The sequence below is a fragment of the Oncorhynchus mykiss genome, chromosome 23, assembly GCF_057628025.1.
Source record: "Oncorhynchus mykiss isolate SJ-2025 chromosome 23, ASM5762802v1, whole genome shotgun sequence".
In the NCBI taxonomy this organism is placed as follows: Eukaryota; Metazoa; Chordata; class Actinopteri; order Salmoniformes; family Salmonidae; genus Oncorhynchus; species Oncorhynchus mykiss.
In genome coordinates this window covers 36924358-36948624 of record NC_143044.1, presented here as the reverse complement: position 1 = coordinate 36948624, position 24267 = coordinate 36924358, and the positions used below count along the sequence as shown (strand labels likewise).

The window sequence follows — 24267 nt, the reverse complement described above, 5'->3', positions numbered from 1 at the left end:
TATTTAACTTAAATGTCTTGTAAATAGCCATTTCCCAATACATGCTCTCCCTGTTGAGTTTCAGTAGGAATGGCTATGGTGTGTGGTTAATTTATGAATTACATGTATTGTTGGAGAGGGGTGTAATGCATCTGACTAATAATTTACTTATATTTTAGGCAGAGGGTAAAGCATTTATTTGTTGAAGAGGCGGTGTGTGCGTGAACAAATGTAAATGCATGTTTATTGATGAAGAAATCCCTTGTCTTTCCTGTTGCCCTCTGGTCCCTCTGTCTCTGTTATCATGCCTGTGGTTGTTGTTGTTTGTCATATGTGTGCAGGAGGTTTGTTGGGATGTGGGAGGGTGTGTGTGATGGGGTTGTGATGAGAAACTGGGCATACGGTGGAATAGATGGTTGTATTCCAGTTTCAGGTGCAGTATGCCATCTGTGATTGGACAGATTTCTGAATTGACAGACTGAGGTTGTTACCAAAAGGGAAGGCTATTTTCTGCTATATGGAGAGGGTCATAGTCTATGTTTTGACCTGATGGACTGTAGATATTTGATCTTAAACAGAAAGAATCCTGATATTTTTGGATCTAGCCTTATCATCTCACTCTTACTTAACAAGCGTTGTCTACAGCTGGGATTAGCAGTAATAGTTTGTAACTTTTGTTGTGTTCTGTGTTGACATACTAACTGCCGGGTTCATGTTACAGTATTAACCAATGCATTCCCTGCTCTCCCAACCCCTGTAAAATTGCTGAGTGGAGACTGGCTCGCTGTTAAACCCTCCTTTTGGTTGTTGGTGTTGTCTTGGGGGTGGGGGGGGTGTAAATCAACCCTTGATTTGAATATTTATCCCTTAAACCCTGCCGCTGCTGCTTTGTCCACCCCTCTATATGTGTCTCTGTCTGCTCTTTCTTTCTACCTTCTTCCTCCCTCCATCCCTGTTTCCCTCTCTCCATCCCTCCCTCCGTCCTCCAGTTTCAGCCGGTTGTTCAGTTCAAGTGGTGGAGCAGCTAAGAAGCCGGCGGAGGCGGCTCCAGTCAATGTGAAGTACAACGCCCCCTCGTCCCAGGTCCAGCCCTCCGTGAAGAAGAGGAGCGCAGCACTGCAACAGCTACCCAGTGACAAGAGCAAGGCCTTCGACTTCCTCAATGAGGAGTGAGTGTTGGAGACATCTACTCATGATCCACCCAATTATTAATGCAGCCTTTCACTCATCAAGGATTTAATCCTACTTTGGCCCCACCTCCATGCCCCCATCTATTCTGTTTATTTATCTATCTATGCCAGATTGTGTGTCCAGAATAGATGGGAGTTTTTTTTTTATGCATCCCCCCGTTCAGGTCTGAGGCGGGCAACATGGTGTCTCGTAGGGAGCAGAAGAGAGCCCAGTACAGACAGGTGAAAGCCCACGTTGAGAAGGAAGAGGATGGCCGGGTACAGGCCTATGGGTGGAGCCTGCCACAGAAATTCAAGGTAGTTCAAGTCTCTTTGTGGATTACTTAATATGGCTGACTTTTAATATACGGGCTGTAGGTTACGTTAGGTTAAGCAACTCCAGGTATTTTGACCACACAATTTTATTTTACAGGTGGCCAACGGTGGTCAGACGTCAGAGAACAAGATGAAGAATCTACCTGTACCGGTCTACCTCCGACCACTGGATGAGAAAGATGCTACCATGAAGGTGTGTATACCAGAGTATGTGAGCTAGAGCGGAGCGTGCCCAATTTGACTGGAGCGTGGAGTGAGTTTCCCAAAGGATGGCGCTTCGGCCTTCTCGCCCGCTCCAGTAGCGCTCACTTCACAAGCTCAGGCCATGCCCAGCATGCATTTGCAGTTTATTTGTGTGCTGCTAATAGCCCTTGCTTTAGTTTCTGTCATCTAGTATGCTAAATATTTTCATAAAGAAACTGATAAAGCACACAGGTGCAAAATCAGGTGATTTACAAAGATGAAAAGGTCCAAGCACAAGAGAGGGCAGGGCGTGTGGTAATGTAGTGTCCACAACTAAAGAATCATTATGGGGTCAGGAAAGACTGGTATCCCGAAAGTACTTAGTACGTTACATACTAACAGAAAGGAACGAGGTGAGTAGCTAGCTGTGTCATTGTTGCAAAGTATTTATAAACTAAAAATCAGATCTCTCTAAGTTTTTTGTTGATTTTTGTTCTATTATCTATACAATAGGCCATCATTGATTTTATCCCAATAGGCCAGGCATATTACCTCATATTACCTCTATTACCTCTTTCAAGGAGATTTATCTGTTTTGATAGGGTTGTTTTATGAGGAATGTATATGGTGGGATCAATGGAGGGTGGATAAGAAGTATGGGTCTGGAGAGTTACGTAAGGGAAAAGGAAATCACTTGGTTGCGGTCACTGATAAAGTTGGATAGCTATGGATTTGTGAGGAATGTGGACTCAGGTCAGATGAAGGGAGAAGGAACTTTTTTTTTTAAATGTATTATTACACGTAACTTAACATGCCTGACAACAAAGATGTGGTGTTTAGAGGTGCAAGGAGGAGACTCTGCCTAAAGGAGGGTATAAATGCTTGTGCTGGGGGAGACATATCTTTGTCTTTTCAGCTGTTTGACCCAGTTGGTGAATAAACTTGGTTTAAGCTTTGATTAGTTGTCTGTTAGTTTTTCACTCTGTTTGTCAGAACCTAACAAATACAACAAAATGTTGTTTTCAAATGCTGAGCACTTAATGTCCCTGCCAGTCTGGTGTAGCGCTCGCTAATGCTTCACAATGTATTTCTTTGTAGCCTATAGCCTTGACATGTTTTAAATAATATAGGCTAAGTAATTCAATTTTGTTCCTTCTTAGGCTCCCTGTCTGGCTCCTGATCTATTTAGATTGTTTATATGCTGTTTAATATGACATGTAGCCTATTTGAAATGATGAGCGCTTCTTACATTCATCTTTTCATGTTTATTCAAATACTTTTCCTTCAGGTCATATGATTTGGTTTCAATACTTCAAAACAAAATGGTAGGTCTGGGTAGTCACAAAAATAGATGGGTTTTGGTTCAATTGTGATTTTTAATGAATGGAGCGAATTTGGAGCAGCAGTTTCTCTTCCTATGAGCGATGAGTGGTTTTTAGAAGAGCAGTAGGAAAGGACCGCTCAGCTCCGCTCACAAACTGATCTCTACACCTATTCTTACCTTGTATGTCTCTCTATATATAGGGACATATTGCTAACTGTGTGTCTCCCTCCCATAGCTGTGGTGTGCTGTAGGTGTGAACCTGTCAGGGGGTAAGACTCGTGACGGGGGGTCAATAGTAGGAGCCAGTGTGTTCTACAGTGACCTGACCAGCCCTGGTCCTGAGAGCCGTTGCAGGAAGACAGGATCACAGAGCAGTCTGGACAAACTGGACCAGGACCTGAAGGTACATGTACACAACACACATGGTCAGCCAGCACACACACACACACATGCGCTCATACAATACAGGCACGCTCATGCAATACAGGCACGCTCATACAATACTTGTGTGTGTGGTGTAGGAGCAGGAGAAGGAGCTGCATCACCAGGAGGAGCTGTCCTCTCTGGTCTGGATCTGTACCAGTACTCAGGCCACCACGAAGGTCATCGTCATCGACGCCAACCAGCCTGGGAACGTCCTGGAGAACTTCTTAGTCTGCAACTCCCACGTCCTCTGCATGGCCAGCGTACCAGGTCTGTGTGTTTGTGCGTTTTTATATGAGCACTCAAGACCCAGCAAAATACGTATATTTATTTTGATTGTAGCTAACCATAACATGTTTGTTTGTACACGTTTATATATGGTGGTCTTGGGTGTATATGTGCTTGCGTGTGTGTCAGGTGCCAGAGAGACTGACTACCCAGCAGGGGAGGAGGTACCCCATAACCCGGAGGCGGGGTCAAGTGCTGAGGGCGGGACTCTCGAAGCCAGCACAACCAGTAGTGGCTCAGGGGGCGAAGCTGGAGTGCTGGCAGGGATCAATGTGGTTGGCTGCTCTACTGAGGGGGTGGTGGCTACCCCCCAGACAGCAAGCCCAGAGAATGAGACCGACACAGGTAAGAGCCGTCCCTCTGAAGTTTCTACTGATCTAGTCACACTGGACTGATGTGCCGAGTTAGTGGATACTTTGCTAGTTCCAGAGGTGGTTGATTGCTGGGTTTGCTAGCTAGACGAGAGGTCATGGACCCGGACGAACCCGAGAACAATCAGACCGGAACCCGAATGGAACCTAGACCCGATTGGACCAGAGTGACAAAAATGTTATGTTTATCAGCCAAGTTGGTCTACTGGTTAACAAGTAGGTCTTTATATGTTGACTAGGCCTTCTATAAGTTAATACATTCACCTTATTAGCGTAAAATAAATATGCTATAGTCTATGCAGAGCTGTGGTCAGGTCCATTCAGTCTGTCAGCTGTAGGTACGTAGACCGAGACCCGATGACAATCAAACAGGACCGACCCGGTCCCGAGGGACAAGTTACGACTGTCGGGTATATCAGGCCCACTCGGACCAGTGAAGACCTCTAAACTAAACCCTTTCACCCCACTTTCTCCATGGAATGATCCGCTGAATTCCTAGGTCTACCCTACAGGGTTACAGGTCCCGGTCCATTTAAAAAGTATTCTACTCTTCTTCTCTCTCCCTCCTCCCTGTGTAGACTCCAAGGCTGCAGAGGAGGCTACTGAAGCTACAGAGGCCAGTGCAGGTCCCGCAGGTCCGGAGCATGACTTAAGTCAGAGGGGAGTCTACACTGAACATGTCTTCACTGACCCTCTGGGTGTTCAGAGTACTAGCCCTGGGAAGTCGCCAGCCAACTACACACAGAGGTATGGACAAACACACACACACACACGGACAAACAAAAACACACACACAAACACGCATTATACATTCTGTTTCCATTCTCAGGGAGTCTGATCTGGTAAAGGATGGTGTGAGCTCCAACCCTAACCCAGAGGAACAGGACCTGATGAGAGAAGAAGCCCAGAAGATGAGCAGTGTTTTACCCACCATGTGGCTGGGGGCACAGAACGGATGGTGAGACGCCAATCTGCTAATTAATCAATCAGATCTGTTTATCAATCTCATATTGATCTCATCAGTCAAACGTGTGTGTGTGTGTGTCAGTGTGTACGTGCACTCGTCAGTGGCCCAGTGGAGGAAGTGTCTCCACTCTATAAAGCTGAAGGACTCTGTCCTGGGCATCGTCCATGTGAAGGGGAGAGTGTTGGTGTCTCTGGCTGATGGAACACTGGCTATCTTCCACAGAGGAGTGGGTAAGGCTGACGTGTTTCCATATGCTTTCTTACATTTGTTTGTGTGTCCGTTCATCTACTTGAATCCCATATAAGGGGATTCACCTGTTTTTGCTTTGTCATTATGGGTATTGTGTGTAGATTGAGGGTGGGGGAAAAAATAAAAGTTTGAATGCATTTTAGAATAAGGCTGTAACATAACAGTGGAAAAAGTCAAGGGGTCTGAATACTTTCTGAATGCACTGTATATGCTGGTGCTAACCCCCACCCCTTCCCCTCCAGATGGTCAGTGGGATCTGACCAACTACCACCTGTTAGACCTGGGCAGACCCCACCACTCTATCCGCTGTATGACCGTGGTTCACGACAAGGTCTGGTGTGGCTTCAGGAACAAGATCTACGTTGTCCAGCCCAAAGCCATGAAGATAGAGGCATGCCTGACACACACGGAATCATGCAGGCTCAGACGGACTGACTCGCATACTAAACACACAGGCTCAGACGGACTGACTCGCATACTAAACACACAGGCTCAGACGGACTGACTCGCGTACTTAAACACACAGGCTCAGACGGACTGACTCGCGTACTAAACACACAGGCTCAGACAGACTGACTTGCGTACTGAACACACAGGCTCAGGCGGACTGACTCGCATACTGAACACACAAGTCTAACCATCCACATATTATAGTTGTAACCCTCCTCTCCTTTTCCATCCTCTCTCATCTCTCTCCCCCCGTAGAAGTCATTTGATGCCCACCCCCGTAAGGAGAGCCAGGTGAGACAGCTGGCGTGGGATGGAGATGGTATCTGGGTGTCGATCCGACTGGACTCTACTCTGAGACTGTTCCACGCCCACACACACCAACACCTGCAGGATGTCGACATAGAACCCTACGTCAGCAAGATGCTGGGTGAGGAACCCAGGGCATTTAAACACCTGTTGTTGTGTTCTATGCTTCTAATGCAACTTGTTTGAGTTTGTGTGTCCTCGTTAGCTGATTAATATGGAACAGGGATTCATGGCGTTAGAAAGCCCAAGTCACGTACAGGAAATATAGACCTGTACTTCATTATTTATTTTCTTAATAATGAGTCATGTTGATCTCCCTCAGGTACGGGGAAGCTGGGCTTCTCGTTTGTCAGGATCACAGCTCTCATGGTGTCCTGTAACCGTCTCTGGGTCGGCACTGGCAATGGAGTCATCATCTCTATACCTCTCACTGACAGTAAGGGGAAGTAATGCATCTCTCTCTCCATCACCGTCTCTTTGCCCATCTCGTTCCCCTCTATGTAATTATTAATTTATCTCTCATCCCTCCATCTATTCACCCTTTCTCTATTTAATGATTCATCTCTCTCTCGCTCTGTCTCTAGCCAATAAGGTGACGGCGGGGCCAGGTAAACCTGGTGGAACAATCCGTGTGTATGGTGATGAGAACAGTGACAAGGTGACAGCTGGAACCTCTGTACCCTTCTGCTCCATGGCTCACGCTCAGCTCTGTTTCCATGGTCACCGAGATGCCGTCAAGTTCTTCACGGCTGTCCCAGGTAATTTCACTTCTCTTCCCTCTCCTTCTCCTCCTCCTGCCTTTTAACTGGATGAAGGTCCTCCCTCCCCAGGTCAGGTGATCCCGTCAGGTGCTGGCGGAGCAGCAGAAGTGGGGAGTGACAAGTTGGTAGAGGAGCACCCTCAACAACAGCAGGAAAGGTCTGTTCTAGTGATGAGTGGTGGAGAGGGATACATTGACTTCAGGATGGGTGAGTTGGCTAGGACCGTATTATCAGACAATCAATTGACAAGTACTGTCCGTATATGGCAGAGAATGAAAACATACAGATTTGTATAAATTGAAGTGGCTTAATGTTTGTCTGTGTGTAGGTGACGAGGCTGGGGAAACTGAGGAGCCACTGGATGAGCACACTCTGAAGCTGCAGCCTTTCCTGGCTAAAGCTGAGAGGAGTCACCTGATCGTCTGGCAGGTTATGGGCAGTCAGGCCTGAACTTTTAACCCTTGATCTCTAACCCTGCCACAGAGATGAAGAATGGGAGGAGCCTGCTCAAAGCAGGAACAAAGCTGGCCAATCAGATTCACTCCTCTGCATGTTTATTTTTGTTTTACAGTTATTTTTTTATTTAATTTGTAATTTACTGATTGTATTGAATTTTAAATCTGATACAAGCCTGTTGCTCTTCTATTATTATTATTATTATTATTATTATTATTATTTTTATTATTATTGAAAACTAAATCATTTCTGTTTATTTAATTTTCTTAGGTCATGTTTTATATTGTATGCCTAGTGTCCAACCCCTTTGTCCAAATACTGCGTGGTGATTGGTGGGAATCATTGTAGGTTCAGGGTATGTCTTTGGCCACACCCCTGTCCTCATCTTTGCTTCCTTTCAGTAAAGGACCGATGGGACAGAGGAGACAATACTGTATGAAACTGTACGAGACACCTGCACACAGGAGAATAATAATGTCGGTGTTTGAACTGCAAAACCAAATCAACTGCATGATGTCCAATAAGAAAGCAAGTATTACAGGACAATCCAGCGATGGAGCCAATCGTGTGTGTCCTAAATGATACAGGTGTGCTCTTCCTGCATGATCATTTTTATTTTATTTTGTGAGAACATGGATGTTGCAATACAGTTTAATCAATTGTCAGTTTTCTGGACTTGGGATCAGTGTTGTTCTCCATGACTATGGTCTATGGAAAACCAGATAGATCGCAGATCAATCATGTCTGCAGCTGCAGGGTCAGAGAATCACCCTATTCCAATACCTAAAAATGCATCCTCCCTTCCTAGGGGTAATTACAACTGGGTTGGATTGATGATTGAGACAGATTAGTAGTTAATTACCTCACGGAAGGTAGGTAGGAAGGCAGTGTTGCACTTTAAGTGTGTTGGAACAGGGTCTCTGACTTTAGTTTCTGGGCCGCTGCTCTCCCATCCTGCTCTCCCATCTTCCTTCCCATCAGCTAGAGCTTGCAGACATTTTACAAAAATCAACTGTTGCCTTAGGTTTGAAAGTTTTAAAAAAAGAAGGAAAAAAAGGAAATGTTTAAAACTGCATTATGGACTTTTGAAGTGTGACTGAGTATGTATACCTATGTGAAAGAATGTTACCAAAGGAAAAATAATTTCAGTTGATCAGAATAAAGTAAATGTACAGTGTTGTAGCAGTATTTTCAACCCGTCTCTCTGTAGATACAATAACATTTTGACAGACCGTCTTTGTTATAAGGTTTGTGGTGTATGGATAGATATATTTTTAAGCCATCTCTGCAAATGCAGAGATGTGATTGTGTATAATAGCTGGTTTCTCTGCGCCTGGTATCTTTTGTATGCTGAGAGTAGATGTTACCCATAGGCACAGATCTAGGATCAATTTACCCTCCGCAAATCCCAACGTGAACAATTAGGGGAGGAACAACTCAACACTGACATTAGATAAGCGTCTAGGGGCAACGTCTTCCTTTTACCTTTTGTACACTAGGGGACAGAGTGACTGATCTCTGACCAAACAGGATCCCTCCTGATAGGTTGATATGATACTGAAGTGTTCAGAGACTATTTGAAGCCTATTTTTATTATTGACTTTTTGTATGTTTGTCTTTTCGACCCTAATCTGTGGTTGCTTCTAGATGGGGAGTAAAGGTGTCATTTAATCTGTGGTTGCTTCTAGATGGGAGTAAAGGTGTCATTTAATCTGTGGTTGCGTCTAGATGCGGAGTAAAGTGTCATTTGACACACTCTGCCGGAGTCTGGTCTGTGTACCAGCAGATTGTGCTGGTGAGTGTTACTACGGTGTCTGTCGTGAGGAGTGAACGAGGGCGTGTGTTTTGCCTTTGCTGGTCTGTCTCTGTGTGTGTGTGTGTGTCTGCTCTCCAGGAGAAGAGACGGTTCATATCGCAGTATAGCCATTTCAGTATTTATTTCTGTGAAAGAGTCTTTGCAGTTCAGAATGTAACTTTGTACAATATGAAATATGACTATATAAATATAAATTGTATATGAAACATTTAAATGGCTTGGGTTTATTGTTTTGACTGATTGTAATTGGAATGGTTGAATTAGAGAGAGACTACTACGCTATACACTACCCTGCTTGTACAAAACATTAAAAACACCTTCCTAATATTGAGTAGCACCCCCTTTTGCCCACAGAATAACCTCAATTTGTCTGGGCATGGATTGTTCAAGGTATCAAACGTTCCACAGGGATGCATGTTGACTCCAATGCATCCCACTGTTGTCAAGTTTGTTGGATGTTCTTTGGGTGGTGGTAGACCAATCTTGATACACACAGGAAACTGCTGAGCATGATAAACCATTCTTAACCATTTATCCTCTGAATGCCACACATACACAAGCCATGTCTCAATTGTCTTGAGGATTAAAAATTGTATTTTAACCTGTCTCCTCCCCTTCATCTACACTGAATTGAAGTGGCTTTAACAAGTGGTGTCAATAAGCTTTCAACTGGATTCACCTTGTCAGTCTGTCATGGAAAGAGCAGGTGTTCCTAATGTTTTGTACACTCCCGGGGGGAGGTTGAGTGCACTGGGTAGAAGTTGGCATTAGGCACAGATCTGGGGCCAGTGTATCTTCACAAAATCCTTCATTACTGCTAAGGTAAAATGTGAAACTGACTTTAGGTCAGTGCCTAAGATCAACTTCTTCCAACTCCTGTGTTGATGAGCAGGTCAAGGTCACCCCCCCCCTCCTCCTCCCCAACTTGTGTTGCTGTGACTGGTTGTCCCCAATAACAGTACATCCATCACCTATCTATGTACTGATACAGCATATCTTTAGCCTTTCATTATTTTAACTATCAATTAAACTGACTTGTGGGGAAACTTGTGTGTCTCCTCTGCTTTTGGCTTTTTGCAAGATTTTCAAGAATTTTTTTCAGCTGCTTGTTAACAGACCTGGGTCTTTCCAATACATGAGGTGTGTTTAAAATCGACCTCATGAAATATACATTGTTTTCAAATTTTAAAAACGCATACATGCAGTGAGCTCAAAGTATTGGGACAGTGACAAATGCTTTAATTTGAGGGTATTTTCATCCATATCGAGTGAACCATTTCAGAATTACAGCACTTTTTGTACATGGAATCTCAGCTCTGGTTCATCGTGAGTCTCCTGTAACGCCCTGGACCAGAGCTAATCGGGTACCAGTGTCCAAGAGGTTGCTACAATCACAGCTGCATCCTGTAGAGCACTCAAACTCAACTCTGGACATCGAAGCCAGTACCACTACGTGTTTTCATTTGTTGCCCTCTAATTGGGAACTGATTTAGACAAGGGACACCAGGTGGGTGCAATTAATTATCAGGTAGAACAGAAAACCAACAGGCTCTGAACCTCGCAGGGTCGCAGTTGAATAACCCTGGTATAGAGTATAGCATGTAGTAGTTTTAGTGACCACTAGATAGCACCAGTGTCTTGTATATAGTCAACCTCTTCAGGAGTACTTAGTTACTATGCAAGCTCAATGCTCTATGGCAGAGAAAAATACTTGCTTGCTTTATGTGCATGTAACACTGGGATTCCTGACCTGGCGTGGGATCAGAGATCGTTTTACCTGAGAATTCTAACACTTCCGGGAATGTTTAAAGTAATTTCGGTTTTAGGTGAGAGTCAAAAGAGACCCATGCAACTAGTGTAGGCTAGTCATTTAAATTGGGTGCGTTTTCGATTATACTTAATATTAATTTGACAAAGGCTGTGTAGAGAAATACGGTATGGTCCTGACATGATCATTGTACATTGGCCTGTCTGACTGTGCACTGGGCAGGAGCTGTCCCCTCCGCTGTGGTGCTGAGTATAAGAACGTTCGGGATGGCGCGAATCCGGGTGCCATAGCCACGATCATCCCAGAGCAACGCGCAAGAGCAGCGACATGATTAGGGAATTGTAAAGAAACAGTGATAAATTAAAACTCCAATAATAGGCTAATAACTTGGGCCAATACATCTGGAATGTCAATCAGTGTACCTTGCTGGGAGGGTTTTCCCGCGATCGTGTAGGTTTAGAGACGTCATGATGATGCTCACTCTTATTGGTTAAGGGACTGCCATGTTCTGAATTAGCATAAAGGACGCAACTGGAAAAGGATCCACTTGGGGGTAAGCTGGTGATGCGTCACAGCCCTTCTTGAAAGAGAGAGAAAAAAAATAACTCAAAATATCGACAAACCTGCGAATCAATGCGTGCCAATGGCAACGAAACCATTCGTGATCTCAAAACGGAACACAAACGTGCTACAGGTGATTCGAGGCATGAGCATTGGAATCGAAGATATCCGGGGTCCCAAGTTCCATAAACAACTTATACAAACGTTCCATAGAAACTTGACATGGAGTATTCGCGGTTGAAGTCCTACACCGTGTAGAGAAGAGCACAATATTTCACCGCATCACTTCTATAGACCATGAAACAGCACCGAATGTGAGCGCGAGGGAGTGAAACAAGAACAAATTGAGGCTGAGAAATCCACCAACCGCCGAAGAAGCCAGCAGCCTCGCGCGCTGTCAGAAAATCACAAGGAGAAAAGTTCTAAGCCTGCTGCGCCTTTGTCTTTCGCATTGCGTAAGTGAACTAAAAAACAGCTACATAAATGTACAGGGACAGTATTATCTGTCTTGCTGAGATATCAGAATAGCAGCAGAGAGCAGAGGAAAATAAAACATCAACTGCTGTTTTGTATTGACAACAACAATAATAGCAGATCATCATGGATACAGGGGGGTCCTCCGGGCTGGCCAAATCAGCCGCTGTAAAACTGTCCGAGATGGGAGAAAGAACGAAACAGTTTGGCAACGCAATGAAAGCCCCGGACCATCAAAGACGGATCATTTTAGTGATCGTCTGCGTGGCTCTTCTTCTAGACAATATGCTCTATATGGTTATAGTCCCGATTATTCCCGACTACCTTGCTGATTTAGAGCTTGAGCAAGCAGAGCACGTCCACGTAGTTATACATCCTAATTCTTCAATCAACAGCACAATGAGCTCAGCCCAAGCTAAAAGCAACAGGGACAATTTAGACGTCCAAATAGGAGTACTTTTTGCGTCGAAGGCTATCTTGCAGCTCTTGGTGAACCCTTTGTCAGGAACTTTCATAGACCGCGTTGGATACGACATTCCACTCCTGATAGGACTAACCGTCATGTTCTTTTCTACATGTATATTTGCTTTCGCTGAGAACTACGCGACGCTGTTTTTTGCCCGTAGTTTGCAAGGTCTGGGCTCAGCTTTCGCCGACACCTCAGGAATTGCCATGATAGCAGATAAATACACCGAAGAATCGGAGAGAAGTAAAGCCCTTGGTATCGCCCTGGCGTTCATCTCTTTCGGGAGCCTGGTAGCACCTCCCTTCGGGGGTATCCTGTACGAGTTTGCCGGTAAACGAGTACCGTTTATCGTTCTCGCCGTTGTTTGCCTTATAGACGGGATTCTGCTCTTGACCGTGATCAAGCCGTTCTCGAACAGGACTAGAGACAATATGCCGGTGGGTACCCCCATCTACAAACTAATGGTTGACCCCTACATAGCTGTCGTGGCAGGTGCCCTAACAGTGTGCAATATCCCCCTGGCCTTTCTGGAGCCCACCATAGCCAACTGGATGGAGAGCACCATGCATTCAACTAAATGGGAAATGGGATTATGTTGGCTGCCTGCTTTCTTCCCACATGTTCTGGGTGTCTACATGACCGTCAAACTGGCTTCTAAGTACCCCAACCTGCAGTGGTTCTATGGAGCCCTGGGCATGGTCATTATCGGGGCCAGCTCATGCACCGTTCCAGCATGCAAAACATTCGGCCAGTTAATCGCCCCGTTATGCGGCATATGTTTCGGCATTGCTCTCGTGGACACTGCACTGTTGCCAACACTTGCCTTTCTGGTCGACGTGCGTCATGTGTCCGTGTACGGCAGCGTCTACGCTTTAGCTGACATCTCCTATTCTGTCGCGTATGCCATGGGTCCTATCGTGGCGGGGAATATAGTGCACAACTATGGGTTTGTCCAACTCAACCTGGGCATGGGCCTCGTCAATGTCCTGTACGCACCGGCGCTTCTGCTGCTCCGTAATGTGTGCCAAATGAAGCCGTCCTACTCCGAGAGAGATAACCTGTTGGTGGACGATGATGAACCCGAGGGTCTGTATGATACCATGAAGATGGAGGAGCGGACAGGCAAGAAGAAGGGTTATAGTTCGGCAGGGAACTGCTTGCCTGTGGTGATGGTGGATGAGAATGGAGGGTTTGACCCGTTTAGAGCACAAACACGTGCCTCTTCAGAGGAATCATTTGGTCCAGAGTACAGTTAGAATACTCAGAGTACAGCTAGAATACTGTATCGCAACATAGAACTACACCTAGAATGGAGTACAACTTAGAACGTCCCTGAATACACTGAGAGTTCGAGAGTTAGGATTTATGGACCTGCCAAAAGAGGGTAGACAGTCACTTCACTCTGTAATATACTCATGTGCAATATAGAAATACCCAATCACCCAATCATCCTTGTGTGACCCGTTTCCAAAGTTTATTTAATTTCATTGTAATTGAACAAGTCTTCTCTGTATGTATTGTTTCTTATGGTCGTCTAAATGGAGTACTATTGTGAGAGGTCTATCAAATACAGTTGACTATGTGTGCATTACTACTGCAGAGTATTGTAAAAAAGTAAATAGATAAATGTATGTACAAGATTATATTGATATTATAAATACACGTCCAACTGCCAACGCATCAACTAGCCTTTTGTGCAAAAAACAACAACTCCTTTTTAATACTGGTAACCATTGATTTCCTTTCTTAATTTCGTTGACATATTGACTATCATTTGTATTTTGCTTTTGTTTTGTTTTGTTTTCCTTTTCCATATCTAATATCGAAACGTTGCCTAATTGTGACCTCTGTATTTTTGTAATTTCTTTTTGTGATGTTTTTGTTTTTCTTCGTGAAATGTAGTGTATTATAAACAAATGCGTGTTGTACATATGTGGATATTTACATAGTAAATGATTCAATTGTATTTGGGCCTATGCATATTTGAGTGTGTGCGTGATGTATGCGTGTATGTTGAAACGGTGTATTGTCAAAACGTAATGAAGTGATTATCCGTCATCCGCTCATTAACAACTTCCTAAATTGAGCACATATATGTTCATATATCAATAATAGTTATAATAAAATTGTATTTAAATATAACGTGTTTTGTGTGTGTCATAATTATTTATAGTGAAATTATAAAATCATCTTTAAATCATACTTGTTATTCAGTTCTGAATCAAACGAATAGCGTTTGATTAGGTGCGTAATGGTAGCTAGCTAGCAATGTTACCAAATAAACTGGTGGATAGAAATCCTTAATGTTGTCTGTCCTACACCCAATCCCTATGTTGAAGAGAATAGACAAGACGATGAAGTTAATACACAAGCCCCCTTCGCATCCTGGTTGAATCAACAGTTTAGTTACAGACATTAGTTAACAATCTCTATTACAAACATTACAATTTCTGTGCGTAATTTTGATTTAGGTGTAAACGCTTTGTAGTCAGAGATTTGAGAGAAAATGACAGTTACAGGGGTGGATTGTTATTCAACCTATACTGTAAAGATAACGAATAGTTTGCCCTTTTGAAATATGGGTATTGAATATGATACTTCAACCAACTGATCGTTTCACTGTGGGGTTTATAGATTACATCATTCATCAAAAGCTTTACGCACGAGAAACAGAGAGAGAGAGTGCGTGTTTTATGGGTGTGTGAGTGAGAGGGGAGAGAGAGAGAGAGAGAGAGAGAGAGAGAGAGAGAGAGAAAAATGCGAACCATATTCTTATTATTTAAGAATGATTTAGTTCCTGTAATGTCATGTAAACGTCTACTTGGTGGTGCGTAAAGGCATGGTGCAACTAGCTTGTGCTCAGCGCTGTCCGTGGTTCTGAAAGTTGACACGCGCTGTGAAAGCTCGCAGCAGACGCCCCACAAGGAGAACGGTTCTAACGATAATGTTCTCTCTACAACCAAGTGTAGGTAGTCAAGCTATTCGTTGATTTTCAGCTCTCAAACTCAGAAAAAGCCCATTCTTTCCCCCGACACACTCTAAATTCAACAATAAAGTCAGACGGGCTAACCCGGATTGTAGCTACTACAATCTCAAGATCATTTTCATACTTTGTCAGAGGTGGGCAGGGGAAGCAAGCCAAGCTGTCAAATAATATGTTCCACGAATAGATTTCGATGGGAGGAGTTTGCTGCTTGCGGGTTAGGTAGAGACAGACAAACACCTAGAGCATCTTTACTAAGCAAGCGCGCTTTAAAAGTCAAAGCCTTGCAATGGGTGTGAGATAGGAGTGAATATCATGAAGCTTGAGACAGAATGGGGAACGATCATTCGTTCGCGTCAAAGGATTTAGTTATGTTAGTTCTATGCACGTACGCGGGACAATATTTAATCTTGTTGCAAACCTTTTTGACCTCTTGAGGAGTGAAGGAAGACATTAATTTCTCAGGTAAGCGGAAATCTTTTCTCTTATCCTCATTATTCACAAATATACCTAGTTCAGTAAGTTAACAGGTGCACGATGTGCTTAGTTTGGATGACTTGGAAGGAGACAGCTCCTCGATTAATACTAATGGATAGATTGTGATTGTGGTTATGTATCTATAATCTATTTTATAATCTATCTATGCTGAATACAATAATACATTATATTTAACACTAATGCATACCATATCAAAACCTGGTGATAATATTTTGTTTTATAATTAAATTTATAATACAAACTCGACAGTGACAGTTATAACGTAGCAATCCTATTTTAAAGTAATCATTTTTTTCCTTTGTTTTGAATGATTTGGATGTACCGGCTTCATGCAGAAGGCTGAACTTCAACCAACTCTTGAATTCCTCCTGACCGATCCTGGCTGGATAACAACATGCCTATCCTGGAGAGAGAGCCGCCGAAAGGCCGAAGGGAAAGCTATGTATGAAAGTCTTAGGTTATATATATATCGATATACTAATATTCTTTATGCACTAAATCGATACATTCAAATTGTTTAAAACACTGAGGGTAATGAATTGTTTAATAAGGATTGTGAGTGGCTGTAACTTGCTATCAACTATTTCTAAAACAAATATTTGCTTTATCAATACGGGCATATAATGAAAATGTAGGCTTTATCGGACAACATTATAAGGTGAATTGAAATAGGTCTATGTTATTCAGGTCGTCGCAGAAGTGAGTAACAATAACTGAATCGATAGTCATTTATTGGTGGATAATTAGCATAATCTAAAATCTGCTTGCTTTACTTGTTTCACTCAGTTTACATTGTTGCTGTTTTATCACAATGTTGCTTGTGACTGACAAAATACCGTTGCTGAGACACTATTTTAGGGAATTCGTTTCTTACCTTGACATGTACCACAGTCCTTTTTGTAGCCTTAATTGTTTTCCAAAGTATGCATTTATTGATACAAATTGGCTTCTTACTTGTTCTATTTCTTAACAAATTGCAATGAGAAGTGATTTTCATAAGTGTCTTGCAGAACTAACGCACTGATTATCAATAGAAAAAGTATGTAGCAACAAGCTTGAAAGCTATTCCAAGTGTAACAGGTACAGGCGCTGCCCATGGGGCTGAAAATAACATGGATGCTGAAACGCTGTGTCCTTGTACTGACCGCTAGGGGCAGAAACTAGAGAACTGGAAGGATTTTATTACACTGGTATTAACAAAACTGGGAAATTAAAATACACTCTCAGATTTGATGTAATGCAAATGTATGATCCAACACAGAGCTTTGGAAGCCGTGATACTTGCGCCCAAATGATTGTTCTCTGTCTAAACTTTTATAATGTAAAAGCCAATTTATCGAGGCTTTTTGTTGTTGTTGGAAGATATACACATTCTGCGAATTGTAAAAGAATAACCGAGAACTAAATCCGGGAAGTCAAACGTCTCAACAATTCACGTTTCTGTTGCCAGAGCACTTTAGCTATATGCTACTAGAATTTACACAGCACCATTGGTTTAGGTTACAGCGAACATGAACGAAGCACAAGCCCGTGGTGTGACACTTTAATTGCCCACTGGGGATCAATTAATTAAACAAAATTGAATTCAGAACGATACGATTCTAATGGATCTCCCCCAAGAGTGGCCATTCGCTTGGGGCTAATTCTAAGGTAAAATATCACCAACATATCCATTCAATCATACCTATTTCACATTTGATTTACACACTAAAAATAAGAGATCTTCAAAGGTTTTTGGGAAGGGTGATGGTTCTATGTGGAACCATAATGACCCAAATAATCCCTTCGAGCCCTTCAATGGTTATTTGCAGTTCAGATAAGGGTTCTTTCCTCTTTTAGTGATGATTAACATGTAGGGCAGTTGGTTCATTAGAATATGTTGGGGCGTGGTTTGCGCACAGCTCTTTTTGTGCAACCGAGAGTGAGAGTGTCATTCCAGTTTATTTAATATGTTGTGTTGTGTTGTATTATTATATGTGACTTATGCCTATGGCCAGTGATTGTGTCTTGTTAAAGACTCACATATGGCCTTGTGTCAATTGAGAACGGTTGACTAAATGCTGGCACACTTTATTCAACCCATCAATAAAAACAGTAATAAAGTATTGCGGAAGTTTAACAATGCATTATGGCTATTAAACCCTAATTAAAACCCCTGTATTGTTCTTCAAAGAACATTTCAGATTGAAAACATTATTTATTATAGAACCATTCTCCATAAATGTTCTATATAGCACCAAAAAGGGTTTCACTATGGTTACAAGCCATATTAACCCTTATTTGGCACTATATAGAACCCTTTTCTTTTAGTGTGTAGTTAACCCATTCTCACAAGTTACACTGGCCAGAATGACAGAACTGATTCAAACATATCAGGCCAAATTGGGACAAATAATTAGTCAACACTCAACACACTTACTCCCACTCCATATACAGCACTTTCCATTAGCATTTTATTCAATATAAAATAACCATAGCTGTTTCGATCAAAAGGAGCGTTTTCGTATCCCACAGGGCGCTGTAAAATTAATTCTCGACTAGGCTTCAAGCAGTTCGAATGAATAATTCACTCAGGTTCTAAGAATACAAGCTTTAAAGAGAAACTTCATGAAGAAAATGAGGTATTTTAATGTTCAGACGAATGAATACATGCCTACAGGCAGGAAAACAGCTTCCTTATAATGATGAACACATTTTGTCCTTTTGGGTGCAGCATCATTGAGTCAATATTTATCCCAATCCAACCATTACAGAGGGTCTGATTGATTGATTGATCTCACAATGTTAGGTCCTGCCCAAGGTGCCTGTCCCACCCCTGAAACAGACTCTGGACATGTACCTGAACTGTATGAAACACCTGGTGAAGGAGGAACAATATCAGAAGACTAAAGCCATCGTGGTGAAGTTTGGAGAGCCAGGCGGTACTGGAGAGCTGCTGCAGAAGAAACTACTGGAGAGGAGTGAGAAGACATACAACTGGGTAAACTCCCTCCCTCCCTCACTCAGACAAGCACTGTTTCCCAAATGGCACCCTATTGCCTATATAGTGCAAGGGCTCTGGTCAAAGGTAGTGTGCACTATAGGGAATAAGGTGTCATTTGGGAGGCAGACAAGACCCTCTAGTAAATGTAAACATGACACCTTATACATTCTGTTAGCCACTGTGGGAGTGTGATCCTTGTTAGGTTTCTATTGTTTTGAAACAGAAGTCAGATTTGGTGTGGGATGGGATGCCACATGTGTGAAGCATGCAAAGTAGTATACCCTTATACTTCTACACTCCTTGAAAAAATGGTACTATCTATAATCTTTTTTGTTGCAATTAGAACCCTTTTAGTTCCAGGTAGAACCCTTTTGGTTCCAGGTGGAACCCCTTTGGGTTCCATCTACAGTGCCTTCAGAAAGTATTTACACCCCTTGACTTTTTCCATATTTTGTTATGTTACAGGCTGAATTTAAAATGGATTACATTTAGATTTAATGTCACTAACCTATACACAATGCCCCATAATGTCAAAGTTGAATGATGTTTTTCCAAATGTTTCCAAATGAATTAAAAAAGAAAATTCTGAAATGTCTTGGGTCAATAAGTATTCAACCCCTTTGTTATTGCAAGCCTAAATACTTTCAGGAGTAAAAATGTGCTTAACAAGTCACAGAAGAAGTTGCAGGACAATAATAGTGTTTAACATAATTTTTTAATGCTACCTCATCTCTGTACCCCAGATGTACAATTATCTGTAATGTCCCTCAGTCGAGCAGTGAATTTAAAACATAGATTCAATCACAAAGACCAGGAAGCTTTTCCAATGCTTCGCAGAGATGAGTAAAACAAATAAAAAAATAAGCAGACATTGAATATCCCTTTGAGCATGGTGAAGTTATTGATTACACTTTGGATGGTGTATCAATACACCCAGTCACTACAAAGATACAGGTGATCCTAACTCAGTTGCTGAAGAGGAAGGAAACCTCTCAGGAATTTTACCATGAGGCCAATGGTGACTTTAAAAGAGTTACAGAGTTTAATGGCTGTGATAGGAGAAAACTGAGGATGGATCAACAACATTGTAGTTACTCCACAATACTAGTCTAATTGACAGAGTGAAAAGAAGGAAGGCTGTACAGAATAAAATATTCCAAAACATGCATCCTGTTTGCAACAATGCATGAAAGTAATACTGAATTTTTGTCCTGAATACAAAGTGTTATGTTTGGGGCAAATCCAATACAACACATTACTGAGTACCACTCTCCATATTTTCAAGCAAAGTGGTGGCTGCATCATGTAATGGGTATGTTTGTAATCCATATGGACTGGGGAGTTTTTTCAGGATAAAAAAAAAATACTGACTGGAGCTAAGCAAAGGCAAAATCTTATAGGAAAACCTGGTTCAGTCTGCTTTCCACCAGACACTGGGAGACTTTTTTTCTAAGAGTGTACAGTATACTTCGGCATCACTTCAGGTTGAAACATTGTAGAGCACAAGTAGAAGTAAACACGACCTAAAGGTGTGATATATCAGGAGTGTGTCGATAACGGAAAGCTAAACAATCTCCTTTGATAACCCATTGGAGACCTGTCCATAAGGACTGTAGAGTCTCCACACTGTGATTGAAGACACTATCAACTTCATAAATGGCCCAATGCACTTGGACCATCAATAACAGCTGGCAACGGAAGGAGGAAAGAACTAAAGCTGTGGCCATAGATCTATCAGATCTGCCACTTGGTGTCTGCAGGACCGATCCATCACTGGCCACTTAGATGATCAGTCAGTCCTGAATTAAAGTAGCTTTCTGATATCTATCAAACTCCCACTCCTCCGCCACAGCCTCTCTCCTCCTAGAGTTCTTCTGTCCTCTCTTTCTCTTTGTTCTCTATCAAACTCCCACTCCTCCTGCTGCAGCCTCTCTCCTTCTCTCCTCCTGTAGTCTTTTTGTCCTCTCTTTCTCTCTGTTCTCTATCAAACTCCCACTCCTGCTGCTGCAGCCTCTCACCTCCTCTACTCCCCTCCATCTTGCTATGATATCCAGTGCACTCATGATATTGATGGCTTCTCACACTGATGCCCATGAGATTCCCTTCTAAGAATACGTTTTCAGTATTGTGTTTAAAGCCAGTTCAACAAAGCCACAGTTTAAAAACCTGCAGGAGCAGCTTTTGGCACCTTGTCAACATGGATGGACAAAGTGGAGGCCTTGTGCCTGTGTTCTCTCTCTCTCCCTCTCTCTCTCACCATCTCTATCTCTCGCTCTCTCAGGTTTATGACTACTGGCTAGAAGATATGTATTTGAATCAGAGATTGGCCCTACCAGTCAACTCCAATCCTGCCATGGTCTTCCCAAAACAAAACTTTAAAGATCGCAAAGACTCACTCAGGTATGTGAAATACTCCCCCAGGTACAGTGGGGAGAACAAGTATTTGATACACTGCTGATTTTGCAGGTTTTCCTACTTACAAAGCATGTAGAGGTCTGTCATTTTTATCATAGGTACACTTCAACTGTGAGAGACGGAATCTAAAACAAAAATCCAGAAAATCACATTGTATGATTTTTAAGTAATTCATTTGCATTTTATTGCATGACATAAGTATTTGATCACCTACCAACCAGTAAGAATTCTGGCTCTCACAGACCTGTTAGTTTTTCTTTAAGAAGCCCTCCTGTTCTCCACTCATTACCTGTATTAACTGCACCTGTTTGAACTCGTTACCTGTATAAAAGACACCTGTCCACACACTCAATCAAACAGACTACAACCTCTCCACAATGGCCAAGACCAGAGAGCTGTGTAAGGACATCAGGGTTCAAATTGTAGACCTGCACAAGGCTGGGATGGGCTACAGGACAATAGGCAAGCAGCTTGGTGAGAAGGCAACAACTGTTGGCGCAATTATTAGAAAATGGAAGAAGTTCAAGATGATGGTCAATCACCCTCGGTCTGGGGCTCCATGCAAGATCTCACCTCGTGGGGCATCAATGATCATGAGGAAGGCGAGGGATCAGCCCAAAACTACACGGCAGGACCTGGTCGATGACCTGAAGAGAGCTGGGACCACAGTCTCAAAGAAAACCATTAGTAACACACTACGCCGTCATGGATTAAAATCCTGCAGCGCACGCAAGGTCCCCCTTGCTCAAGCCAGCGCATGTCCCGGCCCGTCTGAAGTTTGCCAATGACCACCTGGATGATCCAGAGGACGAATGGGAGAAGGTCATGTGGTCTGATGAGACAAAAATAGAGCATTTTGGTCTAAACTCCACTAGCCGTGTTTGGAGGAGGAAGAAGAAGAATGAGTACAACCCCAAGAACACCATCCCAACCGTGAAGCATGGAGGTGGAAACATCATTCTTTGGGGATGCTTTTCTGCAAAAGGGAAAGGACGACTGCACCGTATTGAGGGGAGGATGGATGGGGCCATGTATCGCGAGATCTTGGCCAACAACCTCCTTCCCTCTGTAAGAGCATTGAAGATGGGCCGTGGCTGGGTCTTCCAGCATGACAACGACCCAAAACACACAGCCAGGGCAACTAAGGAGTAGCTCCGTAAGAAGCATCTCAAGGTCCTGGAGTGGTCTAGCCAGTCTCCAGACCTGAACCCAGTAGAAAATCTTTGGAGGGAGCTGAAAGTCCGTGTTTCCCAGCGACAGCCCCGAAACCTGAAGGATCTGGAGAAGGTCTGTATGGAGGAGTGGGCCAAAATCTCTGCTGCAGTGTGTGCAAACCTGGTCAAGAACTACAGGAAATGTATGATCTCTGTAATTGCAAACAAAGGTTTCTGTACCAAATATTAAGTTATGCTTTTCTGATGTATCAAATACTTATGTCATGCAATAAAATGCAAATTAATTACTTAAAAATCATACAATGTGATTTTCTGGAATTTTGTTTTAGATTCCGTCTCTCACAGTTGAAGTGAACCTATGATAAAAATTACAGACCTCTCTCTACATGCTTTGTAAGTAGGCAAACCTGCAAAATCGTCAGTGTATCAAATACTTGTTCTCCCCACTGTGTGAAAGACTCACTCAGGTATTTGAAAGACTCACTTCCTCAGTGTGAATAAGATTAGTGCTGTTTGACTGACAACCAGCTTAATTATACCTGACAACATGGAGTCATGTACATTCTGTAGTAATCTCGGCACCCAAACCAAATCAGCTACTCTGACTAGAGACTATGTACATTGAGATGATTTTGACTGTTTGAACTAGGTACTTACTTATTTAGATAGTTATTTATTTATTTTTGCATTTTCTCATCCTGAATCCCTCCACAACTAGAAGCTGTCCAACTATATAATGGTAAATACAATATACAGAGTACAATATTGTATTATTCTGCAATATACAATGGTGCTGGTGCAATGCAATACATGGCTACTATGCTTCCTGTCCTGTACTGTAAACCACATTTGGTGAGAGATTTACAACAATGTTTTCAGCATGCACAAACCAAACAAGATTTACAACAATGTTTTCAGCAGGCATAAACCAAACCAGATTTACAACAATGTTTTCAGCAGGCATAAACCAAACCAGATTTACAACAATGTTTTCAGCAGGCATAAACCAAACCAGATTTACAACAATGTTTTCAGCAGGCATTAACCAAACCAGATTTACAACAATGTTTTCAGCAGGCATTAACCAAACCAGATTTACAATGTTTTCAGCAGGCATAAACCAAACCAGATTTACAACAATGTTTTCAGCAGGCATTAACCAAACCAAATTTACAACAATGTTTTAGCAGGCATAAAGCAAACCAGATTTACAACAATGTTTTCATCAGGCATAAAACAAACCAGATTTACAACAATGTTTTCAGCAGGCATAAACCAAACCAGATTTACAAGCTGCAGTACGTGGAGAGTATCAGTAGCCAGTCTGCATCATCTCTTCTCTACATCTCTGCTGCTTATTAAATGAGCTGTGGTCAGCCAGCCTGACAGACAACACACAAACACACACACACAAACACACAATTACACACACACACACACACATGCACAAACACAAGCACACACATACACACCAGATACAGACTGTGTACTGTTAGTCAACATTAGCTTTTGTCAGCTCACAGTGAGCAAAGTGAAAACTAGCAGGACCTCCAGAACAGCCTGCTAATAGACCGACAGAGAGTCTTATTAGATTAGGAGTGAAAGATCTAAGCAGTCCGCTGAGACTGGTGGCCTGCTTAGCTGGCTGCCCTCCTCCTCCCCATCCTCAGCCTCCATACAGGGGTGTGGTGGTGAATGTGTGGTTGGGGGGTGTAATAAGTATCTGTGTGTGTATGTTTGTGTGTGTGTGGTGTAGCCCACTTTGTATATTGATCTGGAGTTTGAACACATAAACACTGAGACAAATGACAGAAAACACCAGGGCTGACGTGGCGCTGTGTTTTGCTCCTTATCTAGATACACACA

General features: G+C 42.7%; 3 protein-coding genes across 8 annotated transcripts in view; all 3 read left to right on the top strand.

Moving 5' to 3' along the window:
• LOC110502839 (C-Jun-amino-terminal kinase-interacting protein 4) overlaps window positions 1-9292 on the top strand; it is a 55487-nt gene extending 46195 nt beyond the window's left edge. For all 6 annotated transcript variants that reach the window (XM_021581170.3, XM_090217392.1, XM_090217391.1 and 3 more), the window contains 15 exons: window positions 969-1148; window positions 1334-1466; window positions 1582-1677; window positions 3227-3394; window positions 3513-3684; window positions 3832-4047; window positions 4652-4820; window positions 4903-5031; window positions 5122-5270; window positions 5532-5680; window positions 5995-6166; window positions 6368-6481; window positions 6630-6803; window positions 6876-7013; window positions 7135-9292. In XM_021581170.3, coding sequence (XP_021436845.1) covers window positions 969-1148; window positions 1334-1466; window positions 1582-1677; window positions 3227-3394; window positions 3513-3684; window positions 3832-4047; window positions 4652-4820; window positions 4903-5031; window positions 5122-5270; window positions 5532-5680; window positions 5995-6166; window positions 6368-6481; window positions 6630-6803; window positions 6876-7013; window positions 7135-7256 — 2281 coding nt within the window. In that variant the 3' untranslated portion in view covers window positions 7257-9292. The remainder of the gene's footprint in view (window positions 1-968; window positions 1149-1333; window positions 1467-1581; window positions 1678-3226; window positions 3395-3512; window positions 3685-3831; window positions 4048-4651; window positions 4821-4902; window positions 5032-5121; window positions 5271-5531; window positions 5681-5994; window positions 6167-6367; window positions 6482-6629; window positions 6804-6875; window positions 7014-7134) is intronic.
• A 151-nt stretch (window positions 9293-9443) lies between these two features.
• Window positions 9444-14489, top strand: LOC110502838 (putative vesicular acetylcholine transporter-B). Its single transcript, XM_021581166.3, has one exon. The coding sequence runs from the start codon at window positions 12008-12010 to the stop codon at window positions 13601-13603; it is 1596 nt and encodes a 531-aa protein (XP_021436841.1). The 5' UTR covers window positions 9444-12007; the 3' UTR covers window positions 13604-14489.
• Window positions 14490-15165: 676 nt separating this feature from the next.
• The window catches only part of LOC110502837 (choline O-acetyltransferase), a 29365-nt gene continuing 20263 nt past the window's right edge, over window positions 15166-24267 (top strand). Inside the window, exons 1-4 of the mRNA XM_036960551.2 lie at window positions 15166-15795; window positions 16164-16270; window positions 18617-18808; window positions 21093-21211. Coding sequence (XP_036816446.1) covers window positions 16223-16270; window positions 18617-18808; window positions 21093-21211 — 359 coding nt within the window. The 5' untranslated portion in view covers window positions 15166-15795; window positions 16164-16222. The remainder of the gene's footprint in view (window positions 15796-16163; window positions 16271-18616; window positions 18809-21092; window positions 21212-24267) is intronic.